The sequence below is a fragment of the Coenobita brevimanus genome, chromosome 57 (assembly GCF_032717465.1).
Source record: "Coenobita brevimanus isolate Jiangsu-jjx chromosome 57, ASM3271746v2, whole genome shotgun sequence".
Classification (NCBI taxonomy): Eukaryota; Metazoa; Arthropoda; class Malacostraca; order Decapoda; family Coenobitidae; genus Coenobita; species Coenobita brevimanus.
In genome coordinates, this window is record NC_137010.1 from 29,590,204 (window position 1) to 29,608,500 (window position 18,297).

Below are 18,297 nucleotides of genomic sequence, written 5' to 3' on the forward strand. Positions count from 1 at the left end.
GTGTTTGCTCTGACGGAGAGAGGTTCTGTGCTCCAGCAGTGTGAGAGGTCAACCCAAGCTCCACAAGACCACAGCTCCAAGCTCCCACCCTTGGTGATACACAGCACTCATCGACCAGTATTTCCTTTTTGTATTTTCCTAGGTTTAAGAGCTTAGTTAAGGTGTTTTTCCTAGGCGTAAGAATTTAGCTCTCGAGTGAGTGAGTGAGTGAGTACGATCTCTAGTTGAATTCATTGATATGAAATGTAACGTTAAATTTATTTTTGTAATCAATAAATTTAACAGTTCTTTTTCTTGAGCTTAATGTTATGTAAACTCTTGTTTCATTTCTCCATAATTAAGCTTATTTTCCATATAGCTCCTAGCTTGCATAAACGTTTGCCATTCATAACTGGTACTTAGGCCAGTCTTGTATTAAACTTAAAATCCGTTGTGCCTCCTAGGAGTTAAGCATCAGCAAGAACCTGATACTATTGTTAGTATTAGTTATTTATTGTCAGGGGTGAAGTAACTTTCTCCAGAGGCCTACAGTACTAATAAACAGCAATTGAGTGATTAGTCTCTGCTGTGTACTGTCGAGAAAGTTTATAAATTCTCGTTCTTAGAGAATCGTTGCTTGATTTAGCAAGACAATCATTGTCCCTGCTCTTCAATATTATTGAATATTATTATCAGTTAAATAATATTTAGCATTTATTTTAAAAACCCCGTGATATATTTAAAAAACCCCGTGACAAGCATACACTTTCTTTCTAGATACTCCTCCACTAAACATCTTGGAACAAATATCTGATCTACACACCTTTTCCCTTCATAAATGCCCCTTGTTCTTCTCCAACTAGCTCCTCTGTCATATGCCTAACCCTGTCAATGAGTATTCTACTCTATATTTTCCCAGTCACACTAAGAAGGCAAATACCCCTATGGTTACCACATACTTCTCTCTCCCCTTTTCCTTTGTATAAAGGAACAATTATACCTGATTTCCAGTCCTCTGGAACCCTTCCCTCTTCCCAAGCCAATCTACACAACTTCCATATCCACTTCACAACAATCTCACCCTCATACCTCAGCATTTCACCACACACTTCATCAATTCCTGGGGCTTTTCCCATCTTCTTCACTGCTTCCACTACTTCCGCCCTACAGATCTCTTCCTCCCTCCTCTCATCTCTTCTTCTCCCAGCCTTACCTTGGTGAAAGTTTAAAAAATTGGACCATTTTTGCATATCTGGGGATAGGAGGGCTGGGAGATTTGCAATCCCTAGGGGTTAATATCATACACTACACTATTTGTCATGAACATGCACTGTTATTTTGCGACAGTGTCTTTCATGTGCAAGATGATTATGTAACACAAAGAATGCAAGGGAGTCAATTACAGCAGTGGAACATACGAGTGAATCGACGAGTGACACGGGGTATTCAAAGGGGTGGCAGGAAGGAGGATGCGTGCACTAAGGCCTCAGAATGGGGTTTTGTGCATTTACACACTAGGAGCCATTGTGGTTCAAATGTATGGCTGTTGGCTTACACAGGTGGCGGTGCATCTGAATGGGATCATCATATGGGGCCATCACAAAAATCATACGATCAACTTTACCAACTGTTAACCTGAAACATGGGTATGAGTTTTCACTGATCATCACATACCAGACAATCTTATACCAAGTCATTACTGTACTGTACTTAGGTTGGTTCTGGACTTGGATAAGGGTATGTAAAATCACATAAAAGAAACCTTGACTGGCCTCCTAATGTATCCTCACTGAACCTATGTTATAACCATTTCAGGTTAAGATTTTTCACTTTTACAATTTTTTGCCAAATGCAACTCAACTGTAAACTGGAGTTTCCCTAATGCAAGAGTTAACCAGCATTTCATTTCTTTAGTACACAAATGGTAACTTTGGAACAGTCTTCCTTGCACTGCCTTTCCATCTACTTACAACCTCCAGTCTTTTCAATGCAATGTGTCCAAACATCTCAAAATAGGTGGATCTTGATCCCTGCTTATATTTCTTTAACTTCTTTTGGAAGGGACAGCTGTTGCAGACTAACTGCCTTTGGTTAATTCTTTCTGGATAAAAAATAAATAAATAAATAAATAAATAAATAAAAAGCTGCTACACAGACAAATACAGACAGAAAAAAGCATGATCATATTCACCTCCAGTTGCTGTTTGGGGAAGTAGTACACACCATCTTTAATGGCAGATATTCTTTGTATTGGATGGCATCCTTCTGACTGCATCAGCTTCACCAGGCAACACAGTGCCAGCTCCTGCACACCTTTGTCTTGGAGTTACAAGTGGGAGAAAAGCAAGACAAAATCTGAATAAGTGAGAGGAGTAAATGTACTTAATCTTCTGGTATCAAGAACAAAATAAAACTGACATCCACCAGTTGAGGTGAGTGAAAAAATAAACTTTGATGCCACAAACAACTAAAATCATTTTCTTATTCCAGTTCCATTTATATGCCAAACATCATTGATACCACTTGTTCTGGATTAGCCAGATTAGTACAGTCACCCATCCACACCCGTAGCTTCACCTTTTGCAATTGTGGTTACACATTCGTTTAATAAATCAACTCAAAATACACTGTTTTAAGGATATTTGTTGCTAAAAAATCTCAAAATACACTTTAAACAAGTAGATTTTTACAGATGATGATGATGTAGGGAGCATGCCAAAGGGTTGTTTGGCAATCATATAGTTAAAAAAAGGGGGCAGTTTTGTGAGGCTCCCAATTATGTGCAGATTTCTACTGTTCACATGAATGATTGAAACAAAACACCTGTGCCTAAGGAGGGCCACTGTAATTCCCTGAATAATCCTATCATTCTCTAACCAAAAGACAGAGATGCTATTTTGCATAATGTGGCACTACCACCTAAAGTCTATCTCATACCCACCATCCTAAGCAAGGAAGGGTTGAGTACCTATTTGTGATCCCCACTTTACATCACATGCCCCCTTCTTATCTATCTCTATCTATATACCTAGGCTGCTTCCCCCAAGGAAAGGGAGGTAGCCGAGACAGGATGACTCACTCTCCATTTACTCATCCATTCAAACACATTCATTCGCATCTTAGCCCCAAAGGGGAGAACGGACAGATCCTCACCGCACCACACCGCACAAGGGTCAACTGGGCAATGCAATCAGTGACATCCGCAGCAGGGCCCGACAGCAGAACTGGTTTACCCCTGCCACATTATTTTTCTGCTCAACCACTGCCCAAAATTTCTACCCCTCCCCCAATTACTCATCTCCCCTTCCTTTACCCATCACCCACCATCCTCTGCTTCAGCTCTACCAACTACCTGTATCCCTTTCCCTTACCCATCAACTCCTACCTGCTACCCCTCTCCATACTGAAACCCACTAAAATTACCCCATCAGACTGAAATCAGATAGGGATGGTAAATAACTTTTGTATCCAACTCTACTGCATGAGTTAACCAATACTCTCAACCCTTAACCCCTAGATGCTGAGAACTCTGAGCTGACTTATTCCCTGGTGCTGCTATTTTCCATTAACATTCATTAAGAGCCTTCTGAGAGGTTTGTAGCAGTCTGTTGACCTGTCCTTCTCAGATGCTTGCAGTAGCCAAGGGGTTAATGTATGTGACAGATCAATTATGGAACTGTCTTCAACAGGCTGTATTTCCCTCGGCCTATAAACCCAAGTCTTTTAAATAGTGTCCCCACATCTCAAAATGAACAGATCTTGAATATGGCTCTCTTTTGCTAAAATTTTCCAGGAAAGAACAATTTTCAAGCAGGCTCACAGCCTTTGAGTCTTTCTATCCATCCATCATTCATCCCATTACTGTTCCACATAGTACACAGAGGCCTAGGGATAAGTTACTCAGTCCAGTTGTTCAAGGCTAGAACAACCATTAGCTTTTCCCTGAGCAGCATCATGTGAGTAATATACCCCAACCTGCACTCTGAAGTAGACCTTTATGGACCACATCCTGTTGGAGTGCCTTAACTTACTAGGCCACCTAGTATCTAAATTCTTTACATAAAAAAAAGTAACTTTCTGTGTTTGACCTCCCATAATCCTTTTCTCACTCACCCATGGGCTGCAGCGAGGGGTCGTGGAAACATCCCCCGTGATGCAGCGAAATGGCAATTTTGGTCACTTACAGATTTCCATGAAATGTACAGTTTATCAGTGGCTAGGAAATTGCAATGAGCAGCTACTCATGGATTTTTCTTTTTTTAATCAGTGTAGTTTTGGAGAAATAATCGTCAAAAATTGCATTTCTGTCAGGAATATGAAAACTACGCTTGAAGGAGACGGTCAGTTTTTGTTATGAATGTTTTTCCACCATAAATATACTGTTGTAACTTAGCTGGATGTAATCATACCAGTGAGTTGGTATAATATTGCTAATGATGTGGTGAGCATAGCATTTACATAGCTTACCAGTAAAGCCACCAGGAATATGAAAACTATGCTCTGATGAGAAGGTTAGGTGGGTTCATCTTGTTCCACACTCTCCAATACAAGTGTAGAGTGCTACTTTTACACCTATTATTTACCACCCTACTTCTGTTCCATTACCTTCTATTGACCTTACACTAGATTTGATATTATTCTAAACAATTCTGATCCATGACTGCCTTTCCTGGGGTGATAATATTGTTTACTTTTGGGTCATTGTTGCTGGTGCTACTTAGCACCTGGACTCAAGATAAGAGGTGGGTTACCTTAATACCCCATAACTTTTGTGTTGTCCTGATCCTTCTAGTACTTTTGTGGTGCGTTGTTGAAAATCTCGAGAGGTATGTCGCAGCTCGCAGGTACACCCTTGTATGAGGTATGGCACAGTTCACAGGTTAAATCCCCCTTTCACCCCTTCAAGAGCTGGGATTGGGTTGCACAACTTGAACCATTTCAGCCACAATTAGCCCAGCTGACTGGACCATGACTTACCATAGTGACTGGAACTGGACCAGACCATAAGTCCAAAAACATGACATACTGTACAGTCCCTTAGAAAGGAACATTACCCTCTCAAGCCACACCTCCTCTCTCTCATGGCCATATTGATCTGGTAACAATCACAGACATATGGAGTGGGAACTCTAGACACTGAAACTTTGGTCGGATTCAGATCATGCTTCAGCTACTAAGAGAAAGAAGGTGGTGAGGCAAGGAGGGTGGGAACTGTCAGGGTATGGCCGGGTCATTATGTGATCATGTATCAAGTTACAGCATGCCTACAGTCCAAAATAACAGAGTATCCTAACAACTTAAGAAACTTACTATTTTCATTTTTTTTCAAGTAATAAAGTCCATCCATCTCTCTATGTATTGCCAGACACCTTAATCTCATATGGGGTGACCACAAACAAGGAGCCTTCATGTATGCCTGTCCCTAGGCATTTCACTGTCCCCCCCCAGCTCATGCCCCCCCCCCTCTCATATACCTCTCCATTCAATCCTTCCATCTCATCCTCAGCCTCCCCATCCCCCCCTATCCACTTCACTCACATACACCCTCCTTGTTAGTCTTTCGCTCTCCATCCTCTCCACATGTCCAAACCACCTCAATGTATTTCTCCTAATGATTTCTATCACATCCACATCCACACTGCAATGCTCCTTCACTTCCTCATTTGTCAGTCTGTTTTTCCATGTAACTCCACATGCTCCTCTCAAATAACTCATTTCCATTGCCCTCACTCTGGACATGTGTCCTTCCAACAAGGTCCAAGTTTCACTTCCATACGTTAGAGCTGGTATCACAGTAACATCATGCAGCGACTTCTTTACTTCCATGCTCACTTCCCTATTTCTTATCACTGCCTTCAAAGAACCAGCCACCTTTTTTTCCTTATTGTACCCTTTCAAGCATTTCACCCCCTAAACTTCCATCCTTACTCATCACACTACCCAAGTATTTAAATACACTCACATTTTCCATTTCCTCATCATCCAACCTCATAGTACATTCAGTGACTTCATTTCTCTTGACAACCATAACTTTTAATCTTTCCTGCATTTACATTTAGATTCTGGATCTTACAGACATTCCGAAACTCATTCACCAAGCCTTGCAATTCCCCTTAATCTTTACTTAACAATACAGTAACATCTGCAAACAACAAAACAGTTAGTGTCTAAACGCTGCCCTCACTCATCAGGGCTGCTCTAACATCCACAGCTCTACCCTGTATCTTTTTTATAACCCCATCCATATAAAGATTGAACAACCATGGAGACATGTCACATTCCTGTTTCAATCCAACATTCAGATAGAAGAATACACCCAGTTCACTATTCATATGCACAGCAGAATTAGTACCCTCATACATACTCTTCATGGCATTCAACAACTTCCAATTTACTCCTTATACTCTTAATACTTTCCACATTCCTTGTCTGTCCACTCTGTCATATGCCTTCTTCAAATCCATGAAGGCCACATGCAACTTCTTTTGCTTCTCCAGAAACTTTTCCACTAAAGACCTATGGATGAATATCAGATCTACACAACCACTTCCCTTCCTAAAACCTCCCTGTTCTTCTCCAACTAATTCCTCTGATATTATCCTAACTTTATCAATAAGTATCCTACCATATACTCTGCCTATTACAATAAGATGACAAATGCCCCTAGGATTATCACACACTTCTTTTCCCCTTTGCCCTTTGTACAGGGACATAATTATACGTGACTTCCAATCCTCCAGGACTTTGCCTTCCTCCCAGGCCAATTTGCACATCTTCCATATCCATTCTACTACTATCTCTCCCGCATGCATTACCATTTCATCACACGCTCCATCAGCTCCCAGGGCTTTCCCTATTTTGACTTTCTCCATTGGGGGATGATGAAATAGTGGTTTTGGGAGGGGACTTAAAAGGTCATGTAGGTGAAGCAGCTCAAGGTTATGAAGGAGTACATGGAGGATGTGAATATGGTACAAGAAATGAGGAGGGGGAAAGGATACTCGAGTTTGGGGAGGCAATGAACATGTCTGTGCAACACACATTTTAGGAAAAGAAAGAGTAGGTTGATTACATACAAGACTGGGGGAAACAGCAGTCAGATAGAATATTTTATGGTCAGGAGGGCTGATAGGAGGTTAGTGGGGGATGTTAAAGTTGTAAGGGACAAGGAGTGTGTGAAGCAACACAAATTATTGATATGTGACATGGTCCTCAAAGAATGAATGTTAAAAAAAAGGACTTATGCGCCTAGGAGGAAAATATGGAAGCTAGAAAACCAAGCACTATGGGATGCCTTCTATGGCGAGGAGAGTGGTGGCTGAACGGGGAGCTGTTGACAGAGACGTTAACGAACAGTACAGAGCCCTCAAGAACAAACTCTCGAGAGTTACTGATGCAGTATGTAGATGGACATGAGGCCCACAAAGACATAAAAAAACCTGGTGGTGAGATGAGAGTGTAGAAGCTGCAGTAAGTGAGAAAAGAAGTCTTTTCCAGGAATGGAAGAAGGGTGGTAACAAAGAGGAATACCTGGCTGCCATGTGTAGGGCTAGAAGAGAGGTATACAGGGCAAAGTATTAGTCACAGACTTTTACTTGATAACCTAAATCAGGTGGAAAGGAAAATTATGATATTTAAGGTGGCAAATCAAGTGAAGAGGGAGAATAGGGATATTATATGCGATAAATGTGTGAAGAATTATGAAGGATGGGTAGTGGTGAAAAGTGGGGATATTAAAGATGCATCAAGAAAGAATTATAGCTCGTTGTTAAATGAGGAGTTTGACTGGGACAGGGAAGGTTTGAAGCCAGCAGATCCAGTGTCTGTCCCTTATCCTTTAATTGACGCTGCTACTGTGAGTGAGGCAATAGGCAGGATGCAGAAGGGGAAGGCAGCGAGTGTGTCTGGGTTGCCTGCTGAAATGCTGAAGGCCTCACGAGATATAGGAGTGAGGTTAGTCACTGACCTGATAAATATGATTATATACGGTATGAGTGTGTTGTCCCAGATGACTGGCTGAAGAGTGTAATTGTAAATGTGTACAAGGGGAAGGGTGATCTGGAAAGAGGAAATTACAGAGGTATAAAGCTTTTTGATCAGAAAATGAGGGTAATGGAGACACTTCTAGAAGGTATGATTGGAGATAAAATGAATATTGATGAGATGCAGCTTGGGTTTATGACTGGCATGGGAACCACTGATGCCACATTCATTGTTTGGCAGCTTCAGGAAAAATATATAGGAAAGAAATGGGAACTATACTTTATTTTTGTTGATTTGGAGAAGGCTTTTGACAGAGTCCCTTGAGAGGTGGTGAAGTGGGCAATGAGAAAGCTTGCACTGGAGGAGTGGTTGGTGAGGGTGGATATGGCCATGTATGTGGGTGATCGCACCCAGGTAAGAGTGAATGGAGATTTGAGTGATGAGTTTTTCATGAACGTTGGTGTGCACCAGGGGTCAGTTTTGAGTCCCTTATTGTGTATCATGGCACTTGAAGCCCTCTCATGTGACTTGAGAAATGGACTCCTGTGGGAGATGTTGTATTATATTTGGTGTTGATTGCAGAGAACAAAAGGGAGGCAGAGGAAAGATTTAGGAAGTGGAGAGATGATATGGGGCACAACGACTTAAGAGTAAATGCAGAGAAAACAAAAATGATGATATCTAGGTGTGGGGGCGGTACTGTCAGAGAAGAAGGAGAATGGCCATGTGCAATTTGCCACAAGGGCATGGGAAGTAATTCCATCTTGTGCAGTGTTTGTGATATGTGAGTGCATAAGAAATGTAGTGGCATTAGAGGTAGACTGCGAGATAATGCTGATTCTGTGTGTGCAGCGTGTCAGGGAAAGCAGGTGGAGATGGTCAGGCATGAAAGGACTGAACTTGCTGGTGAATCACTTGAGTGTGTGGAAGAGTTTTGTTATTTGGGAGACATGTTACGTGCTGGAGGTGGGGCTGAAGCTAGCTCTAAGGCCAGGGTGAGAAGTGGTTGGAAGAAATTCAGGGAGCTGTTGCCTCCCCTGACATTGAGAGGGCTCTCTCTACGTGCTAAGGGATCTTTGTAAGCAGCATGTGTTAGGAGTGTAATAATGTATGGTAGTGAGACCTGGGCAGTAAAGAAAGAGAATATTCGCAGGCTCAAACATACAGAAATGACAATCATTAGGTGGATGTGCAGTGCGTCCCTGTGTGCAAGGCCTGGGGGGGCTGGGTTTACTATGGAAGAGTTGAGAGGTAGGATGGGACTGGAGTGAATTGGTATTGTGATGAGATGAGGTAGATTGAGGTGGCTTGGGCATGTGGAGAGGATAGAGGTCGATAATTGGGTGCAGAAGGTGACAAGTGTTAATACTGAGGGTGGGGTTGCGAGGGGTAGTCCAAAAAAGACATGGGACGAGGTCATTAAGTGTGACCTCAGGGTTAAGGGACTGAACTGGCAGGCTGCCAAAGATTGAGCAGCATGGGCAGCCACCATTAGGTGACCAAGTCCAACATATGCAAGCATGTTGGAGCCCTCAAAAACTAAAATAAAAAAATGAAAACTTCCATACTCTTGATCGCTTCCTCCCTTCTCACTACCCTCCTTCTCCCAGCCATTCCCCAGCCACTTATACTCACATTACTTTCATTCTCTATGTTTAACAGTTCCTTAAAGTGTTCTCTCCATGTGCCCACTTCTCCCTTCTCCATTATCAATGTACCATTTTTATCTTTCACCCCCTACTAACTTCTTTATCACCCTCTCAAACTCTAATTCTTTCCAGAACATTTTCTTACATTCCCTCCATTTTACACTCAAATTCCTTCCAAATTCCTCATCTTACTCTCTCCTACTAACCTTTTTACCTCTCTTCCTCTTTGCATATAACTCTCGTCTCTCAACTTTGTCTATGCCTCTGCTTCCCATCTACTCACTATATGTTTTCTTCTGTTGTGCCACCAGATGCCTCATCTCTTCATTCCACCAAGCTGTTCCTTGCACCCTTTTTTGACTTCTCTTCACCCCACACACCGCCTCACATGCTGCACAGATTTCTTCTGTGAATATCTTGCACACATCTTCCACCTCCCCCATCTGCTCCAAATCATGTTTACCCAGTTGCTCCTCCACTTTTCTCATATACTCTAGCTTTTTTTTCACCCTCTTGCAACCTTTCAACCCTCCTTGTATGGACTATTTCCTCCTGTCCTTCCCTCCTCCTATTCCTCCATTGCACTTGAGCCTTGACTTTCACCACCACCAAAGGGTGATCAGAGTGTCCACTCCCTCAACCTCTGTATGCTCTTGCATCCATTACATACCTTCACTTTTTATCATCCACACATGCATAATTAATCATTGCCTTCTGTTTGTCCAGTTCACCACCCACCCTTTTCATTGTTCGCCATATATACCTGTGGATCATTTTGTGCCTAAAGAGAGTACAGTACTGGCTGCTATCACCTCCCCCCCCCCCCACAAACACACAAATGCCCACTAGAGCACTGTCATTCTCATCCACTTCTGCAGGCTCACCCCACTCACCAACTACTCCATCCACCTTCACATTCCCTTCTTTTCCATCCCTATCTCCAATTAAAAACACTCTCTCATTCCTCTCAAACATTTCCATGTACATTCCTACATTTTCCCAGAATTCTTCTTTCACCCTGCTTGCACAACCTTGCACTGGAGTATACACAAACACAATCGCCCATGTTTATATTCCCACTTTCAATCGTACCCACACAATCCTTGAACTAACTGATATATCCTCCTTCCATCTCCTGAACACAACAATTCATACACCCTCTTTTGCCCTCTCATTCTCACCTACACTTATGCATATACCCCATCCACACTCTCACTCTCTGACACTCTCACCTCTCCATTTAGTCTCAGTTAAACCACATATGTCCACTTTTGCACCCTCAAGCACCTGGACAATCCCACTCTTTCACCTCATCATTCACATCCCTTACATTCCATACTGCAGTCCGTACCACGTCCGTTGTCTGGTCCTAAGTCGTCACCTGCTGGTCCGTCCTGCTCTAAGACTTCTTGTTTGCACAATATTTTTAGTTACTGTATCTGCTGGCCTATAAGATGCTCCTGCTGTAAGACACACTCCTGTTTTACAAGGACATTTTTTTGGGGAAAAAAAAAAGTTATATATTTCATTTTACATTTATTGAGAAGCATTTTACTTCTTTTTTGAGGGAATAGCATCTGCACACTGAGTAAACTCACAATAGCTAAACAAAAATCTACAGGTATCAGTAGTCAGACAGGGTGGCAATGAAGTTAGTGTGGGAGTGAAAGATAAAAATGGTAGATTACCAGGTGAGAAGGGAGAAAAAGTGAGCAGATGGAGAGAACTATCTATCTATCTATCTATAGCCCGACGCCCAAATCCCGCAAAGGGTGGCCGCAGACAAAACGCCTCCAAGTCGCTCTGTCACCCACCATTTGACTACCCTCCCCCAACTCACCCCCCCTCCCTCATATACCTCTCTACTCCATCCCTCCACCTCATCCTCGGTCTACCTCTCCCTCTCCCTCCCTCCACCTCACATACATACACCCTCTTAGTCAGTCTTTCATTCTCCATTCTCTTCATATGTCCAAACCACCTCAGTGTATTTCTCCTAATCTTCTCAACCACATCCACATCCACCCCACAACGTTCCTTCACTTCTTCATTCGTCAACCTGTCCCTCTACGTCACTCCACATGCTCCTCTCAAGTAACTCATTTCCACTGCTTTCACTCTTGACTTGTTCCCCTCTTGCAAGGTCCACGCCTCGCTTCCATACGTCAGGGTAGGGATCACAATACTATCATGCAGTGACTTCTTAACTTCCATACTCACCTCCCTATTTCTCAACACTGCTTTCAGTGTACCAACAACCTTCCTTCCCTGCTGTACCCTTTCATGCACTTCATCCCCTAAAGTTCCATCCTTACTCATCACACTACCCAAGTACTTGAATTCACTCACATTCTCCATATCCTCAACACTTTAATGAATTGTTGAACATAGGCAATGTAAGTAATGCGAGTATAAGTGGCTGGGGAATGGCTGGGAGAAGGAGGGAAGTGAGAAGACAGGAAGGAATCAGTAGGATGGAAGTTGTAGAAGCAATGAAGAAGGTCAAAAAGGGGAAAGCCTCAGGAATTGATGGAGTGTGTGGTGAAATGCTGAGGCATGGGGGAGAGATAGTTGCAGAATGGATGTGGAAGATGAGCAGATTGGCCTGGGAGGAAGGTAGAGTCCCGGATGATTGGAAGTCAGATATAATTATTCCCTTGTACAAAGGGAAAGGGGAAAAAGAAGTGTGTGGTAATCACAGGGGCAGTTGTCTTCTTAGTGTAATAGGAAAAGTATACAGTAGGATATTTATTGACAGAGTTAGGGAAATAACAAAGGAAGTAGATGGAGAAGAACAGGAAGGCTTTAAGAAGGGAAAACGTTGTGTAGATCAGATATTCATTCTTAGATCTTTAGTGGAACAGTTTCTAGAGAAGGGAAAGAAGTTGTATGCGGCTTTCATGAATTTGGAGAACGCATATGACAGGGTGGATAGACAAGGATTGTGGAAAGTATTAAGAATATAAAGAGTAGATGGGAAGTTGCTGAATGCTGTGAAGAGTATGTATGAGGGTGCTAATGCTGCAGTGCGTGTGGATAGTGAACTGAGTGAGTTTTTCTATTTGAAGGTTGGGTTGAAACAGGGATGTGTCATGTCTCCATGGTTGTTCACTCTGTATATGGATGGGGTCATAAAGAGATACAAGGTAGGGCAGTGGATGTTGGAGTAGCCCTAATGAGAGAGGGCAGTGTTTGGAAACTCCCTGTACTGTTGTTTGCAGATGATATTGTGTTGGTAAGTGAAGATGAGGGGAAGCTGCAAGGCTTGGTGGATGAGTCTGGGAGAGCATGTAAGAAACGGAATTTAATGGTGAATGTAGGGAAAATTAAAGTTATGGTCTTTGAGAAAGGTGAAGTCAGTGAATGTACAGTGAGGTTGGATGATGAGGAAATGGAAAATGTGAGTACATTTAAGTACTTGGGTAGTGTGATAAGTAAGGATGGAAGTTTGGAGGGGGAATGCTTGAAAGGGTACAACAAGGAAGAAAGGTTGTTGGTTCTTTGAAGGCAGTGATAAGAAATAGGGAAGTGAGCATGGAAGTGATAAAGTTACTGCATGACAGTATTGTGATACCAACTCTGACATATGGAAGTGAAGCTTGGACGTTGTTGGAGGGACACAAGTCAAGACTGAGAGCAGTGGAAATAAGTTATTTGAGAGGAGCCTGTGGAGTCACATGGAATGACAGACAAATGAGGATGTAAAGGAGCATTGTGGTGTGGATGTGGATGTGATAGGAAGCATTAGGTGAAACACTCTGAGGTGGTTTGGCCTTGTGGAGAGGATGAAGAGTGAGAGACTGACAAAGAGAGTGTATGTGAGTGAGGTGGAGGCGGAGAGCAGGAGGGGAAGGGAAAGGATGAGATGGAGGGATGGAGTGGAGAGGTATATGAGAGAGGGGTGTGTGAATTGGGAGCAGGGCAGTGAAATTGCGGGGGACGGTGACGTGGAGGTGATTTGTTTGTGGCCACCCTGTACAAGGGATTAAGGCGTCTGGCAATAGATAGATAGAGCAATGATCGAACTTCACTTGGCATATCATTTACATATTTTGTATTAGGAACATTATATGCCCAAACTGCTACCTAGGACACACCACATATTACTCCTTTCCATGATAAAAACTTACCTCTAATCATAATTCTCATTTGTCTGCCAGTAAGGCAACTTCTCATTCATCTCAATAAAATTACCATCCATAACAATGACATTTTAAAATTTCCAGATCAACCTTCCACATGGTACTCTGCCAAATGCCTTCCTGAAGTCCAAATAACAATCTACTCACCCCTCTATACCCTGCAGGCCATTAACAACTCTTATCATAAAAACTCAATACATTTGGGACACATATAGTACGTTCTCTAAAGGCAAACTGCACCTTATTTTTCTCTAATTACGCAACCAATCTTTTCCCAAATATTTTTTGACAAAATTTACATGTGATGATAGTGAATGACATTGGTCTATAATTCAATGCATAGTCTCTGTTCATACTTTTATTTATTGGTACTCTATTTGCTCTATTCCAGTCTCTCAGCTGAACTCCCACTTATATCATCATCATCATCATCATGACCTCCTTTCCCACCCTAGGGCAAGGTGAGGAGTAACAACGTCCAGACAGCCCAAGTTTGCCCAGTCCAATAGGTCATGATTTCATTCACTCATCATTCAAGCTCCCGGAATCCTGGCTCTATCTGATACGCCATAAAACTATCACCACATTCTGCAGCTTCACATAAACGTATCTGATAGAATCAATCTGAACGCTGTCACATTAAAAAGGGGTACCAAATCCCTGATCATGCACTTCTTCTCACACCATTCATCCCACCAGCTCGATGTCTTGTCAGTCCCCTAGCCTCATCGACTTCCATACTTCTCTTCCTCACACACTCATCCACCATATCCCTCCACCCTCTCCTTGGCCTACTTTGCCTCCTCCCTCCTTCAAATTCACTCAGATATACCTTTTTCATCACTCTATTGTTATCCATTCCCTCCACATGACCATACCATATCAGTACACTCTCTTCGATTCTGGCGTCCACAGACTTCCTCACCCCACATCTTTCACGAATCACATTATTTCGTATTCTATCCACTCTCTGTACTCCACATACATTACTCAGAAGTCCCATCTCCACTACACTCATTTTCATCTTCATGACCCACCATAGTCTCACCCATATGTTTAAGCTGGCATTAACACTCCTTCACATATGGCTTGCACAGGTGCTACACTCAAGCCTCTGTTTCTTATCAGGGCCTTCATGGCACCAGCTACTTTCCTTCCTTGTGCCACTCTACTTTCCACTTCTTTTGCACATTTTCCTCTCTTTTCCATCACTGTACCCAGGTATTTGAACTCTCTTGCCAATTCCAGTCTCTCTCCATTCACTGTAACGTCACACTGAGAGTCACGTTCTCTCTCGATAACCATCACTTTACTCTTCTCTACATTTACTCTCAAGGCACGACGCTCACAGACATCAGAAAACTCTGCACTAGTCTACCAAGTTCTTGTGCAGTATTTGCAAGTAGTACTGCATCATCAGTATATAACAAATCTGAGATACTCCATCCATCATCATTCATTACCAACACCATCCCTTTCTCCATTACTCATGTTCTTACTTCTCTCATCGCCCCCTCCATACATATATACCAGGCTCGGGTCCGAGTACATGGACTCGTACTCGTACTCGTGCTTAAGTACACAATATAACGTACTTGTACTTGTACTGGGGTTTAAAATTTCCATAGTACTTGTACTTGTACTCGGACTCAAAGTACTCAACAATTTTACGAGTACTTTTGAGTACAACCATGATATGTAAAAGTGGTGAGGGTAACAATGGTGTGTCCTTGGAGAGGCCAGGTGGCCTGGGTTGGTGAGTCACTAAGGTCAAGTGGTGTACAGCCACACCCACTAACTCCTGATAAGCTGCTTTTAATATGTTAGCACCTTGGTACTAATTGCAAGTAGTACTCGTACTTGGATTCGAGTACAGCACAAATGTACTCGTACTTGGACTCGAGTTCAGCTATAAAACGGAGTACTTGTACTTGTACTTGGATTCGTGATACCGTAATGTAATCGTACTTGAACTCGAGTACAGAAAAATGTACTCGAACCCAAGCCTGATATATACTAAACAACCATGGGGACAGCACACAACCACGTCACATGCCCACACTGCTTGTGAATCATTTGCTAGCCCATTTACTACATGCCTCACTACCATCATAAAACCTCTTGACGGCACCTAGCAGCTTACCCTCTACACTGTACATGCGCAAAACCTTCCATAATCCTTCTCTGTCTACTTTGCCGTATGCTTTTTCCAGACCCATAAATGCCATAAACACCTTATAGTCCTTCTTACAAGCCTTCTCCACTATCAGTCTCACTGCAAATAACTGATCCACACATCCTTGCCACTCCTAAAGCCAGCCTGTTCATCACTCACCAGGACTTCTGATATTTCTCAATTTCTCTGTAATAATTCTTCCATATACCTTCCCTACTACACTCAGTAAACTTATACCACAATAATTCTTCCACTCACTTGGTTCACTTTTATTTTTGTACAGGTGTACAATCACTGTCTTGTTCAACTCTGCAGGCACAATTTCACTCATCCATGCCTTCTTACATATCTCCAATAAGCACTTCATTCCACTCTCCCCACTACAGTACATTTAATCACCTTTGCATACACCTCATCAAACTCAGCTGCTTTCCCAATTTTCAACTGCTTCACAGCGTTCTTCACCTCTGTGAGTGTCACGTTTCCTGGCCCTGCATTCCTTCTTTGTGCGCCCCCCAAACCAATTATGTTAACAGTTGCTTTGTTCTCTCCATTCCCATTCATCACACTTTCAAAATATTCTTTCCATATGGTCCTTACTTCATCCCTTTGGGTTTATAATCTACCACTTACATCCTTCACACTTTCACACTTCTTTCCACTGTCTCTTCTACATATCTGCACTTCTTTCCAGCATAACTTCCTATTTTCAGAATAATTTGCATTTATTTTTCTTCCTTGGTCATCATCTACCTCCTCCTTTTTCCTCTTCACTTGTCTCTTTGTGTGTTTCTTGCTCTCAATATATTCAATTCTTCTTTCAATTGAACCCCTCTCCTGTAACCACCCTAGCCACTTTTTCCTCTTTTCCTCCGCTGCTTTCTTAACCTCTTCATCCCACCTTGCTGTACCTTTCTTCTTTGTTGTTACTCTTGCCACATCACACACCACTGCAGCATTCCTAACTAAGCAATCCCAATATGCATTCCACAAACTGTCTAGATCCATTTCATTCCATTTCACTGATTCCAACTCCTCCCCTACTTTGGTCCTGCATTCATCTGCCATTTCTCTGACCCTCAGCCTTCTGACATTCAGTCCTTCTCCCTGACTGCTCCTCTTTCTCCTGGTCCACCTCGCTCCTCTCAGCCTGATCTTGCATACCACAATCATATGATCTGACACACCACCACATCATCCTCTCATGATCCTCATATCAGCAACCAATCCCAGCATCAACCTCTCAATGAGCACTTCATCAATCAGGGTCCTTTCAACACATTCCCTGTTCCCTATATACCATGTATACTTATGTGCGTCTTTATGTTTGAAATACAAGTTACAAATGCACAATCTCCTTTCCTGACACATATCCTTCAGTTGCTTCCCATTATTATTTTCTCCTGGTATTCCAGTACAACCCATTATGTCATCCTAAGGACCAGTGCCTACTCTTCCATTCATATCGCCCATTACGATCACTTTGTAGCTCCTGGGCATTTCTCTCACTGCTTCATCCAGCTCATCTCAAAACCTATCTTTCTCTCTCTCTCACTCCTGTCATCACATGGTACATACGCTACAATCACTGCCACTTTCACCTTCTTGAACTTGACATACATACATCTCAGGCTGACACATTTGTAATCTCTCATTTCACTCTCCCACACCTCAATCATCAACAAAGCAACTCCTTCCTTGTATTTTTCTCGCCCATTCACGCCCAATCTTACACTTTTCACACCCTCCCACCTCTCCACTTCATCCTCTTTCATCTTTGTTTCACACAATGCCATCACGGCATATCTCGCACTCTTGAACACATTCACCACTTCTACCCTCTTGCTCTCCTCATTCACACCTCTCACATCCCACATGGCCTTGCAAATCTGTCCATTTGGTTGGGGCCCTGGGCAGGTACTGGGCCCTCTGAAGCTCTCCAGAATGTCTGCCATGATTAAATTAATTCAGATAGGGGAAGCTGGGGGACATTTAACCCAGCCAAAAATGAGAGTTATATGGTTACTATCCACTGTAGTACCGTATTTCGCGGCATATTAGACGCTGCAGTGAGAAAGATTCACCCTAATGCTGGAAGGGCAGTTCTGAGGAAAAAAGTATGTCTCGACCATGACTACAGAAAGGTTACTTGATATGAGTATTTTTCACTCAAATACACACTCACCTTTCAGAATCTCTATTCAGTACTGTATATCTGCCTTTGGTTTCTTTATTTTATATAAAGAAGAGTACAAGACAAGAAAACAAACAAACAACCACTTCCTTTCAAAATGTTACTTCGTTCCATGACACCATCTTAATACTTTACGAAGTCCACCTTTCAGAATCTCTATTCAGTACTGTATAT

The 18,297-nt window shown here is 42.5% G+C and overlaps 1 protein-coding gene across 1 annotated transcript in view; it reads right to left on the bottom strand.

The window, feature by feature from the left end:
- Window positions 1-18,297, bottom strand: part of LOC145402131 (nucleolar complex protein 4 homolog) — a 146,311-nt gene that overhangs the window by 72,003 nt on the left and 56,011 nt on the right. The window contains exon 4 of the mRNA XM_080274248.1: window positions 2,171-2,298. Within this exon, the coding sequence (XP_080130374.1) occupies window positions 2,171-2,298 (128 nt within the window). The remainder of the gene's footprint in view (window positions 1-2,170; window positions 2,299-18,297) is intronic.